The 13,691-nt window shown below is 28.4% G+C and overlaps 3 protein-coding genes across 3 annotated transcripts; 1 reads left to right on the top strand and 2 right to left on the bottom strand.

The window, feature by feature from the left end:
- Nucleotides 1-127: 127 nt before the first annotated feature.
- On the bottom strand, nt 128-1,080 carry Bm7564 (immunogenic protein 3, putative; the record flags this gene model as incomplete). Its single annotated transcript, XM_043081398.1, has 3 exons — nt 128-283; nt 527-638; nt 974-1,080. 3 exons carry the CDS (start codon nt 1,078-1,080, stop codon nt 128-130), a joined length of 375 nt encoding a protein of 124 aa, XP_042937332.1.
- Nucleotides 1,081-4,047: 2,967 nt separating this feature from the next.
- Bm5885 (enhancer of rudimentary homolog, putative) lies at nt 4,048-4,600 on the top strand (the record flags this gene model as incomplete). Its single annotated transcript, XM_001892990.1, has 2 exons — nt 4,048-4,141; nt 4,386-4,600. 2 exons carry the CDS (start codon nt 4,048-4,050, stop codon nt 4,598-4,600), a joined length of 309 nt encoding a protein of 102 aa, XP_001893025.1.
- Nucleotides 4,601-5,451: 851 nt separating this feature from the next.
- On the bottom strand, nt 5,452-13,658 carry Bma-ego-2 (uncharacterized protein; the record flags this gene model as incomplete). The annotated part of the gene is made up of 25 exons (XM_043081397.1): nt 5,452-5,594; nt 5,707-5,809; nt 6,048-6,268; nt 6,574-6,703; nt 6,862-6,951; nt 7,090-7,188; nt 7,306-8,195; nt 8,371-8,532; nt 8,660-8,808; nt 8,962-9,113; nt 9,197-9,351; nt 9,414-9,532; nt 9,605-9,675; nt 9,866-9,948; nt 10,038-10,183; nt 10,500-10,681; nt 11,040-11,118; nt 11,396-11,515; nt 11,608-11,708; nt 11,807-11,965; nt 12,083-12,220; nt 12,354-12,486; nt 12,765-12,892; nt 13,132-13,206; nt 13,566-13,658. The coding sequence occupies 25 exons, from the start codon at nt 13,656-13,658 to the stop codon at nt 5,452-5,454; spliced, it is 3,921 nt and encodes a 1,306-aa protein (XP_042937331.1).
- Between the last annotated feature and the right edge of the window lie 33 nt (nt 13,659-13,691).

Raw genomic sequence — 13,691 nt, 5'->3', positions numbered from 1 at the left:
TTTTTTAATTTTGTATTTTTGTTTTTCTTTCGCTACTATTATTGTTATTTTTAATTTGATGTTTTATCATAAACACATTGAAAACATTATTTAATAAGTAAACAGTGCAAATGTAAATAAATTTTCTTCATACTTTGACAGTTGTTGTTGCTTTACGTGGTTGGACAACATCGCCTAATGGCGCACATTGTCCCTTGCATTCAGCTCCTTGTCGAAATATTTGTTTTGGTATTAGATCATCACCAACTTCATAGTTTACAGCACCAATACCATTTAATGTTACCTATATAATTTCATTTAATAAATGTAAAGCTAACAATAATAGAAATGAAATTATTTTTACATAAATAATTAAATAAATAGCACAAAAAAAAAGGAATTGGCGAATCATTTTATATTATTTCAATTATCACTGAAATAAATATTAGTATTAATTAGAACAAAAATTAAATTTCAACTAATCGACTTATATAATTAAATAGAATTATTATATGCATAAAAGATTTATATGAATGAAAAAATTTACCTTTACACTTTCTTCTTTCTTATCAGAGAATGTTTTTATTTGAAATGGTCCCAAGCCACATTTATCAGCTTTCTCTTGAAAAATTAATCGTTCATTCTTGTTTAGAAGCTTTCTGTAATTTCACTGATGATTAATGATTATTTCAATGAAATGTTGAAAAATTGAATTGAATGTATGAATTTGATTACATCTATTCGCTATCATCAAAATCTATTATTTAACAATAACAGAAAATATAATAATAATTATTATTATTATTATGTTGAATGAAAATTACTTTAAATGAAAGGGAAATTTTATCTTTAAACTAAACAAGCATTGTTAATAGAAAGGTACATTTTTTTCTTTTTTTAGTTATTATAAATATAAAATATAATGATTGATATATAGTTTAAAAAAAATAAGAAAGAAATTTAAATATTTAGAGAAAAAAAAAAAACGACTAACTTTTCACTAGTGTTACCATCTGGAGCAATAACTTGTGCATGAAATGGCGTACGTGTAAGTGATTTTACACGTATAATAATATTACATGCAGTTGTTGTTTCAAACATTGAAAAAGATAGCAAACTCATGCAAAACACTAGTGATAGTATCATTTTACTAAAATATGATATGATAATTTAATGAAGTTAGATTATAGCAAAAAGTGATGATATGTATTAATTAAATGGTACTCGAATAGATCTCGAAGAAAATAATTGTTACGAATAATTAGATTCTTATCTCTCTTAATTATTAATCTTAACGGGGCAGATGATATGAAGTGAAAAGATCATTATCTGTTGGTATGAAATAAAATAAAGTGTAATAATTGATGATGATGATGATGATGATGATGATGATAATGATAATAATAATATCTTTAAGGAAAAGAGAAAAAGTAATGCTAAAAAAAAATTTAGCTTTTTTTTTTTTTTGCTACGAATGAATAGAAAGAATAATGATGAATTGTTTTATTTAAAGAATTGTAGCAACAATAAATAAAATCTTTTCAGTCTTTTTGCTTAAAAAAAATTACAAAGATAATCGTTTTTGTATTTCATTTTTGTTTTTTTTTTTTTGTTTTTATGAATGAAAAATAGCAAATATTTATTGGAAGGAATAAAAGCTAAAGAAAAAGTTAACAATTCGTGGTTGCTTTTCTTTGAAAGTAGTAAATTGAAACTGTAATATTCTTAACTTTTTAAATTTAAAATGAAATTCAAGGAGAGATAGCATACTTAATATATAAGAAGACAGATGACATACACATGCACACACATACACATACAAACATGCACAAATACATAAATCATTTCTATTTAATGCTTTTACACTTGTGTTTTCTTCTGATAAACTGATCCTAGCATATCTAATAACAACTGATCATATCAGTTTTGACGATCATATCGATTCCAGAATGATCATCAAAACTTGATATAGCTAAAATTCAAATATTAATTTTATTCATAATGTGATCTCAAATTTTGATATGGCTAAAAATCAAATATTAATGCTAATCATAATGTGATCTTAAGTTTTGATATGGCTAATATTCAAATATTAATACTAATTTAAGTTTTAATATGGCTAAAATTCAAATATTATTTTTATCCATAATGTGATCTTAAATTTTGATATGGCTGAAATTCAAATATTATTACTAATCATAATGTGATCTTAAGTTTTGATAAGGCTGAAATTCAAATACTAATATTAATAATAATATGACAAATTTTGATATTATTTTTGACTGATAATAAAGTATAGATGAAATCAGTTAATTAGTATTCAATTAGATTTAATTAAAAGAGAAACAGAAAAAAAAAGAATGGGAAAAAACACTATGTTAAAAAAGATTTCATTGATAGAAATTAATTGAAATAATGACAATAGTGAACTAAAATCATTGCTACTTCTAATTTTCTTTTTCTTTCTAAATATAATTTAACAGATATGAAAATTGATAAATGAATAATGAAAATTTATATGTTATAAGAAAGAAAAAAAAAGATAAAATAAAAATTCAACAATGATTAAAATTTTGATGAAAAAAAACAAAACGAAAGAAATAATTAAAAATTTTTCATTGCTATCATAAAATGATCGCAAAATGCAAAATAATGATTTTATCAATAAAAATTTAATAAAATTCAACAAAACAAAACAAAAAAAGAAAGAAAGAAAGAAGCGAAGAAAGAGAATGGAAATAGAAAATAATTTATTTTAAAGCAAAAATAATTTATTATTAAGCAAAATGTTTTTTCTTTCTTTCTTTTTTTTTTTTTTTTTTTTTAGATAAATGTTAGTTTAAAAGAAAAAAAATTGAAAGAATTAATATCATTGGAATTAATTTGCAGCTGTTATCGTTGCTGTTATTGTTGAATGTGAAATTTGCTACCCAATAATTTATACCAATTCTCTCTTCTTCCTCAATTAAAAAAAAAAAAAAAGTTGTTTTTTCCTACAAAATAATCGTTTTTTAATTGTTTTCAATCTCGTTTTGTCTGATAATTTTGCGGAAAAAAAAGGAAGAAATGATGGAAGAGAAATAAAAGAAAAAAAAAAATGTTATTATTATTGATAGATTTGTAATTAAAATGGGTAAATCCAAAAAATTGTAAATAGAGTAATTAATTGATAATGATGGAATTAATGAGGATTTAGTGTTTGCTTCATAAATGAATGATTTGCAGTTGAAAAAAGAAAAAAAAATGTTATTACTAATAAATAGATTTGTAATTAAAATGGGTAAATCCAAAAAATTGTAAATAGAGTAATTAATTGATAATGATGGAATTAATGAGGATTTAGTGTTTGCTTCATAAATGAATGATTTGCAGTTGAAAAAAGAAAAAAAAAATGTTATTACTAGTAAATAGATTTGTAATTAAAATAGGCATAATAAATCCAAAAATTGGAAATAGAGTAATTAATTGGTAATGATGGAATTAATGACTAAGATCAATTTAAATTCTGCTTCATAAATGAATGATTTAAAGTTTGTATTCAAAAATTTGTATCATTTAACCATCAGTTTAGTTCAATTAAATTAGTTAACAATAATTAAACTAATTCTATTCATCAAATTCATTTTATCTTATTTTTTTCTCATTCCTATTTTCTTTTTAATTCGCATTTTCTTCGTTTGCACAAAAAAAAAATTTATTCAATGACATAAAAAAATGAAAGTAATACTGTTAAAATGTTACGTTTACAATCTCTAAATGATGAGGTCCTTACGTAAATTTAAATTACCACGGTGGGATGTCTGTTTTCACTGTGGGTGCGTGAGAATGAATACGGCTGAAGTATCTGCTTGGAAGGGTTTCCTTTTCCTTTTTTCGGTGGGATTAATTTACTTAAGTGATATGAATTAAGGTGACGTAAGGAGTTACGAGTTTTTTTTTATATTCGCATATGAAATTCATATAGAATACGTTTAATGCGTGTTGGACATCGTAACTGTAATTAATTCTACGGAGAATATATCTATGATAAACGTGATATAAGTGTATTGTAGAAGTGTGATAGAAGCGATGTCGTCGCATACAATTCTTTTAATTCAACCTGTGGTGCGTGTAGAGTCACGTACGTGGTCCGATTATGAGACAACAACCGATTGTATGGAAGGTATATGCTTCATCTTTGCGTGATGTTAGAGTGATCGTAACTGTTCGACATTATACGTGTAATAAATTAAAGTACTTTTCTTTGTTATTGATTATATTCAATTATTTTTTTTCAAATGGTAAAGAAAGAATTTATGATTTGTCTGATTTGTTTAATGATTCATATGTTGGAGGGAATTAACTATCAAACATGTTATACTTTAGTTACTGTTGAAAGATATTGAAGATTGAAAGGTTTATTTCAGGAATATGTAAAATTTTTGAGGAACATCTGAAGAAATTAAATCCAAATTCGGCATCCATTACTTATGATGTGCAGAATTTATTTGAATTCATCGATCGTTTAGCCGATTTGTCATGTTTAGTATGGGAAAATACACTGAAAGCCTATGCACCACATAACAAAGATTGGATCAAGGAACAGATTTACACCTTATTACGAAGACAAGCAGCTAAATAATTTAGAGTATTATCATTTTATGTATGTAAGAATGGATGAATGATGTAAAAGCCCACTCCCATATTCATCCTTTTATCCATTTTCTATTATTTGTTACCAGTTGTTTTTCATCAAAATATATGTTATTGAATGATCTCCGTCCAATATAATTATATTTTTCGATCTTAAATGATTTCTTTTTACTATCATATCAATACATAGTCGTAATTTTTTGTACTATTTAGAAGCGTAAATTAGCTGTTTGATTATTTATTATTCTGATTCATCGGCATTCGAAATCTTTGTGAAATGTTGAACTTCACGCATCTCAGTTTCTACCAGCATGTATTAAGTTATAGTTTTATATGAAGAATTATGCATACATCTCACGGGACAAAATTGTGTGTACAGATATCACAGCAGAAAAGTAATGGGAATACGCAAAACGTGAATTAAAAAATAAATCGAAAAGTAATATGGGGGATTAAATAAGTTGCTAAGAAAAGGAGAAAAGATATACTCGGATGAGAAATGCTATCCTGTTTAGTATTGCTTATTACTTTCCCTAAAGTAAATTATTTATCATTGAGTAGTGTCACAAATCTAGTTGGTTTTGGTCGAAGCAGTCCGCTGTACACGAGCTGATGATGGGAAATTGCAAAAATTTGCTGTATCAAAATATATTTAGCTATCTTATCTCAAAAAAGGAAAAAGGTTACATTGTAGCTAGATAGCAGAGATGTGTAATAAAATGTAAAATGAGCTATAATACAAGATAGAGGATAAATAAAAATTACTTAACACTATTAAAACACCAATGCCATTTCTTTAGAATCAGTCATTTCGCAAGCAAACAACTGGAAATTATGAAATTATGATTTATTCAGCCAGTAATGGGCATCTATGCAGTTTATGGGATCTGTAGGATCCAAAGGTGGCAATTGCGCATCAATTCCTTCTGTTTTGAATTGTTCTCGCATATGACGTTTTTCCAAGCGGATTGGATCAGTATTTCCTGGATTTTTTACTTGAAGGATAATAGTTTGAAATTATTAAAATCGCGATTAAATCTATAACGTATGCAAAATCCTATGCTACGAATCAAAAAAAACAGCATACAAACATACCAATAGTGAATGTTTGAGGATTCATCACTTCCTTTACACTACTACTACATCCTTCATTATCGGCACCATTTTCCTTTTTTGTACATGACGAAATATGTGATGGCTAAAGTAATTTTCTTTTAATTCAATTTTGAGAAATTTCGTTTAAAAAAAAAGAAAAAGAAAAAAAGCCTGTCATACAGTTATTTGATTAGCAAGATTTTTCTTATCTAATGCAAATTGGTTAGTCTACTTCGATTAAATTCGTTACCAACTTTATATGTAAATTAATTACTTTATAAAATTGTTGATTTTTATGCATTATTCTAATCAAAAAAAGTTAAGCTAAAAGCAAATGGAACCATTGTCTTTGGCTGAGGCAATGGCGCAGAATAACTCATTGAGGTAACATTTGTGATTGAAAGTGTGGAGTCATATGATGATGTGGTATTGCAATCAGTTTGCATGATTGGTGCTACTGCAGCTGCAGGTCGTGGTGTCTGCACAACAATGGAGCTAACTGGCGTTGATCCCCCGCTTTCCGACAGTTGTGGCGTCTGCACCAAGTTTATTTCTTCTATTCCTTCAATTTTTTTTTTTTTAAAAGCATAAATGGAAACAAGAAATATGCTTATATTTGTTTCCTACTAATTACAGTTCCAACATAGTTCTTAATTCGATTGAAGAACTCTCGTAACATTGTTTTAGTAGGAAAATTCCGGGATTTTAGATCGAAAAAAGGACAATTCTCATCAATTTATCCTTCTATCCTTGCCCCATTAATTTATATACAATATTCTGCTTTTTTCCCCTCTCTCTAGGCAAACAGGCAAAAAAATTATGACCATAATATAACTTTGCAGCTATAAAAGAAAAAGAAATGAATACTTGTTGCCTCAATGGATGACACTGGATGAACCATTCGAATGTTTGAATTGTTTCTCTCAACTTCACTAATTAGATGAGTGGGAACCAAAGGTGCTGGTAACATTACATCTAATGGAGTATTCATTATATCCTGCAAATAAAATGGATTGTTTAAATAAGATAGCACTTTTATTCCATTTAGGGCAATTATCATCATTCTTGAACAAATAATATTTTCAACTTTTCTACAACAATCTAACTTAATAATAATAAATTGGTTAGTGAAAATTTAAATGATAAAATGCTTACCATAACTGCAGTACTTCTTGTCGGTGTAGCTTGATTATTTGGAATAAATGATTGTAAACTCGTAGTTGGCGGTGAAACGGAAACCACTTTCTAGAACATAACAAGAATATTAAATATTTTAGACAATTTCGAAACAATTACCATTTATCATAACATACGATTTTTTTTTATTTCAACAAATTCTGCGAAGTGATGCTAAATATGAGATAAAAAAAAAAAAAAACTCACTGTACTCTCAACAACTGCCCGTCCACTTAAATCATTAATGTTTCTGAGAGGTTGATGCCACGGTGATATTCCTGTATAGAATGTGGCATCTTGGGGATACTGAAAAAAAGAAAGAATGCGATAAATTTCAAACCCAAATACAATCCTTTATTAAGAGAAAATATTAATGGAAATAAAAATTAGCATATAATAATAATAATAAATAAAAAAACTAACAGTGAAGTGATGAGCAGGAAAAACTTCTGGTTTGACTAGTGTCGATACGCCAGCAGTTGGTATCGTATTTCGAGCAAAAGTGGAATTTAGCTTATTTGAGGCAAATGGAGAAGCATATACTTGAGAATGTAACACAGTTCTGTCAATTGGTTTCTCGATCTTAACCGGTGCTATCGTATTCAATGCTGCATCTGATCTTAAAGCTGGCTTCTCCAATAGTGCTGGATTCGATGCACAAGAAATGTTAGGCGTATAATTCAAAGCAGTTGACGTGGACAACGTAGTGGAGGAAGTAACAACATTTTTCAGTGCTGTCATTGATGATCCTTTAACTGTTGTAACTGCAGTCAAAATTGGTTCAGAAATGCCATGAATGACAGAGGTCGGTGGTTGAAGAACTGAAGTGTTCACCTGTTGGGTATTAGCAACTGGTAATGTTGCATTTATAGCATTAGGATTTTGAATAGTGAAAGTACGCTGATCTGCGGAAAAATGATACGGTGACGTTACGGTGTGTTGCGGTGTTAACGACACCATAGGTTGTAATTGAGGATTTAATAGTGGCTTTGATGCTTGTGATAATGCCACATTATTAGAAAATATATATGGTTGCGGAATCATCTTTGCGGTACTGCTTAATGAAGTATTTGGTATTGATGAATTAGACATTGTTGCAAATTGAGAATGCAACGATGCTGAACTCTGATACTGGGAATGATGAGCAGTATCAGAGGTAGGCATGGTCTGATGATTAGATTGTATCTCATCTCTGTGTGATACAGATGATAAGATATCAACGGGATGAGATTGTTGTGTGCCATGATGGACATCTTTAGCAATATTATTGCGATAGTATTCCAAACAGTCTTTCAGTCTTAGTCTTTTAAAACCTGAAATTAATTGTTAATTTTCAAAGCAAAAAAAAAGACAAAACAACTAATAAGTCAAAGTTTTCTCCTTTCTCTTTCCTTTAAAAATTTTCTGATCTTTAAATTATTCTCTCTCAATAGAATTTGAAATCTCTGTATATTTCTTCGAAAAAAAGTGAAAATGAAAACGACAAACCCATTTCTAGCTTATTATCACTGCTGACGTTTTCGGAGCCTACTGAAATATGATCTGTGTCCTTCTTGATATTTTGTGCGGAAGTAATCCACTTCATACCATTTGCATGCTCTTCCAATCCTCTCAGCATTTCTTTCTCTTTCTCTTTCTTTTCCTCTTCAACTATAACAAAGTATGTAAATTCACGCTAGATTTCAAAGTTTCATCAAATTTTAAACAAAGTTTTTCCTTTTTTTTTTTTAAAATCCATTTTTTCATCCTAATTAAAATTAGTTGAAACAAAACTCACAAGCAGTTTCGATTGCTTCAACAGCATTTCCTAAACCTTTTATCATTGAGAATAAAGTTGAATAGAATTTTAAGCCTTCTTCTGTCTTCTGTGAAACATCAACATACACATCATAAGCTGCAGTAAGAGCAAGTACCTGATCCATACGACTGCAATGATAATTATATGCCTCAGTGATATGAAAAAAGACATTATCAGAACATCAATAACAATCAATGATGAAATATCGATTGCCAGAGAAGCTATAATATCAAAATTTCAGATATTCATTTAAGAAAAAACTTACCAAAAAAAGAACTTACTTTTTATTTACATCGATAATCTTTTTACGATAATCACCAAAACTAGCATTCGCATCAGTCAATGCAGCAAGTATATTATTTTGTGCAGCAAGATTCATACGAATCAGTGTAGCAGTTTCCTCATGCTTTTTAAGTTCATTTTCATACAATCCCTGCAAGTCATCTTTTTTTTTCTTCACCCATACTTACATTTATCATACTTCTCAATAAATGAACTATTATCAGGTCAACTAACCCAATTATCTTCATTCTTCTCTGTCAAACATTTTGCTGTAATATCATCATTTTGTAAATCTTCATTTAATTTCGAAAGTAAAGTACGTCTCTGAGTGCTCATTTCATTTGCCTTATCCAGCATCTTCTTCAGTAGTAATCCCTCTGTGCTATCTGCTGCAAATAATGATTTTATCTTCGTGTGATTGAAAAAATAAATAAATAAATAAAAGATATACCTGGTTTTGTTTCACTATTATCTGTTAGTCGTTTACGTAATTCATTCAATGGCATTGCCAAAATTTTTAGACTTTCTGAATGAGCAGCTAATGCACGTTGTAGCTCCGCATTGTTTGCCCTTTAAATCATATTAAACTTAGAAATCTTAATTGAAATCAGTTCAAATTTCGAATTTTGCAACTACATTTACCGCGCTTTCATATGATGATCGTTGACACGATTAAGTTCTTTCATGATAGCACTAAATCCTTCGTCAGCTCTCTACAATGATATGCAATGTCAAATATACATACATTAAACAATTAACTGCTTTAGTTTTAAAAGACGATTCGATAGGTTTAAATGATAAACAATGTTACAACCAGTATTTGGTTTAATCTGAGATACCGTAACATTGTTTAACATTTAACTAGATAGTCAGATATCTACTTTACAATATTTCAAAAGTAACCAGTTGAAGAGAGTTAATAGCATCTAATCTATTATGAAGATTGCAAATTTTATGGTCTGCTTCTATCGCACAATCTCCAACTCCTGAAATGTTTTATTCTCTACTGATAAAAATCTAATATTCAATTATCTATCAGTAATTATTGTGCTGCTGGATGAACAAAAAAAAGTACGATGTAATTTGTCCAATAATTCAGGAAAAGCATCCGGTTGTGAGTTGAATGCAGCACTTCTTTCTAATAACATTTCTGGAAGTTCCTCCATTCCTGACCCATCATTAAAATTAATTTCTTCAAGTTGCAAAGATTTAATATAGTCTCTGAAAAAAAAAGTGACATTATTGGAGTGCCTAGAAAGTATAAAACATATTCATCTATAATATATTCGAGTGACAACATATGCTTTTCACGAGGATGAAATACAAAATTTTTTGCATTATAGGATCGGTATTTCGAAGTAGCATTCAATAAGAAACTAAATGATAATGCTTAGCCGATTACTGAAGCGAATGTAAAAAACTATGAATGAAAAACCAAACTGTAAATGTAAAGATGGTAAATTATGAAAATTAAAATTACAATAAGCAACTTTTCAAAATCACAAATATAATAAGCAACTTATTAGAATACACTTACTCTAATTCCTTATCTTTTTCTTCAATTTCTTCTAATAGCGCACGTTTGAATTTTGCTTTTTCTTCACTATAAACAGAAAGTGATTTGAGCACATTGCCTGGTAGCAATGCAGCAAAGAGATCAGGACCAGAGACTGATTTATCGGTTGGATCAAATCCAACTGCTTTTACCATATTAACACCCTGTATAACATAATTCAGCATAAAAAAAAAATTAGCTAAAAAAATTTCATAAAACCAGCAATTAAAATTTTTCTCGTTATTGCACTGAACTTTCCTACTGGTTCATTCCTATTACAAAAATTTTCCTAAAGTGCAAAAATGCATGTCTTACACTGTATTACAAAAGGTAAACAACAGCAAACAGCAAATCATCTATCCAAACTTGATTGTGCTATATTATCATATTTACAGACTATTGAAACATTTCTTTAAAATTATTGCCATATCTGAATAAAATATTAAGCCAATATACACCAATAAATTTGTATACACCAATAAGCCAATATACACCAATAAATGCACACCAATAAATTTGTACCTCTATAACAGCCAATTCTTCTGATTTCGGCATTCGATCATGATAAATAAAGTCGTTTTCTTTCTTAGCATTTCGCTGTCTAAATACAATTATATAAACTACTGTTTCGTTCCATTCTTATCACCGATCTCTTATATTCAAATAACGCATTTCATAATTACTTTAAAAGTTTAAGTCTTTCATGAAAAAGGATTCTCTGTTCAATCCATTTTACGGCGATTAGCATCAAATTCCTTACGACACAATCAAGATTGTTTATAGGAAAAATAATTTTTTAAAAAAATAATAACACCTATTAATGATAGCTAATGATGATTTAATGGATGTCTAAATCAAATGAATGAAAGAAAACGAACTTTCCAAGAATAACATCATTCAAAAAAATGACAGCTTCCTTCAAACTTTCTCGCTTATCCTTCTCAACCTGTTTCATAGCTGCAGTTACATGTTCCAAAGCAAAGTCAAAATAAGAAACTCTGCAACAAATAATCGTTAAAATTAAATCGAGCATTGGTAAATCAAAAACATAATTGCTATATTAAAATAGTTATTCTACAAAAATTAGAACCTAAAACCCATTTTGTTATCTTCTTCTGCTTGCAAGCCAAGATGAAGCATTGCTATCGCTCCATACATTTCTGATTTTACAGTGCATGTTCTTAACCATTCCTGCAACATTCTAGCTGATATTACAACACTAAAAGTTTTCTTATCTTACTTATCTCGAAGATCGAGAGAGGACATCACTAATTGTGGAAAAAATTTACCTTGCATCTCGAAGAGAGGACATCATTTAAGCCAGTGAAATCAAAATGTTCACGACATTGCATATATACATCCCTTAGATGAATTGCTAACTTTGCTATCACTGTATTTTTGCGATGATCAATGATACTTTTTTCCAGTAAGCATTCTTGTGCTTGCGCCTATGAAATTAATATAAATAGTCATTCAATACCAGTGAAAAATAATAAAATTCTAGATGATTGTATCATCTGATGAAAGAGGTGAAAAAAAAAGAATGTAAAAACAAAAGAGAATACCAATAGTATAGTGATATAAAATGTTAGAATAGAAGGATCAAAATCGACAGCAGAATACTTCACAGCATTCATCGAATCTCGTATTTGTTCGAAAGGATATGCCGCGCATTGAAAATGTGTAAAAGCGTTTTTAATTGACTGAAAGAAATTTATTATCAAAGAATTCAAATAAATGCTGCAAGACAGAGTTTTTTTGTTTTCTTTTTTCTTTTTGCTTTTTTAACAGATAAAAAAAAAGAAAAAACGAAAAAAAAACAAACAAGAGACTAACGTCTAAATCAGTGCGTGTTTCATTAGCAGCAATTGCTGCATGTACAGCACCAATATTGTACATTATACATGCAAGCTCATAATTAATATCTTCAAATACAACTGCATTTGATGTATCACTATTCTTATCCATCCTAAAATTCATATTTTTGTTTACCTCCGTATCCATTCACAAAATATATGGAACTAGCACTACTTCTAACATTAAGACCTGGATTAATTTATTATATTTTATTAATATATTTTGGAACAGAACTACATAGTTCTTTATTAAATAATCGCAGTAAAAGTAGTACTAATACTAATAGTCATCTGAGAAAACCATTTCTATTATTATCTTTATTCATCATAATATCACAAATCATAATTTTAAACTTTGTAAACAAAGGATAAGAAAATGAGAAAATGATACCAGGAAAATGCCACATTGATAGTATCACCTTTTTCCATTGGAAATCTATTTTTCATCAAGCATAACTGCGCGTAATATCGTTTCAATATGCTCAACGTTTCCAAATCAGGCAAAAGTCGACTCAATTTCTAGAATATTATAGTCTAATGCACAACAATTTATTAACTGAAAATATATCTTCGCCAATTCATATTTTCTCAAAATTAATAATACCAGTAGTAAACTAATTTTATGTAGGAATATTTGAATTCAGTTTGCTACTGGCACTACTTCTATGAAAATTATCTAAATTAATATTGATATTATTGCTAAAAAAAACTAGAAACTACAAAAAGATGTTGAACAATTAAAAGAATGGAAAAGGTACCGAACGCATATTTTCAATTTCACCAATAGCACTTTCATACTTCATTGGATCATCTTGATAGTGCAATAGGATATACTGAAATGAATGATTATATCAAAATGTACATTATGTTCAGAATAACACAACAATTAAATTTGATTAAATGCACATACATATCAACCGCAAATGCTAAAATTTTTGTTTGTACTAATTTTTTACTAACCGTATATAAAAAAAGAAAAAGAAAAAAAAAAATTCATTTAAAAGAATTGGAATGAATCAGCCAGCCTACCCCAAGATAAAAAGAAAATATATTAACAAAGAAAAATTAATATGAATCAACTAAACAGGCTAGGATAAAAAAAAAATTATTGAAACTGCTCAAAATTATGACAGAGTAACCTTATCACAGTAATCAGAATTATAATAAATTATTTAAAAAAAAAAAAACTAACTTCTTTAATTTGCGATGAAAAATTGGTTGGTAATGATGCCAAACAAAATTTTAAATCTGGCGTAAGCATCGGTACACGTGGCATACCCTCCATAGTTGACTAAATTTCTGAAAAAAAAAAAAAAAA

Source organism: Brugia malayi (genome assembly GCF_000002995.4).
Source record: "Brugia malayi strain FR3 genome assembly, contig: Bm_v4_Chr4_scaffold_001, whole genome shotgun sequence".
NCBI classification, from domain to species: Eukaryota; Metazoa; Nematoda; class Chromadorea; order Rhabditida; family Onchocercidae; genus Brugia; species Brugia malayi.
The sequence above is the reverse complement of the archived record's forward strand: the minus strand, read 5'-3'. Positions and strand labels throughout refer to the sequence as shown.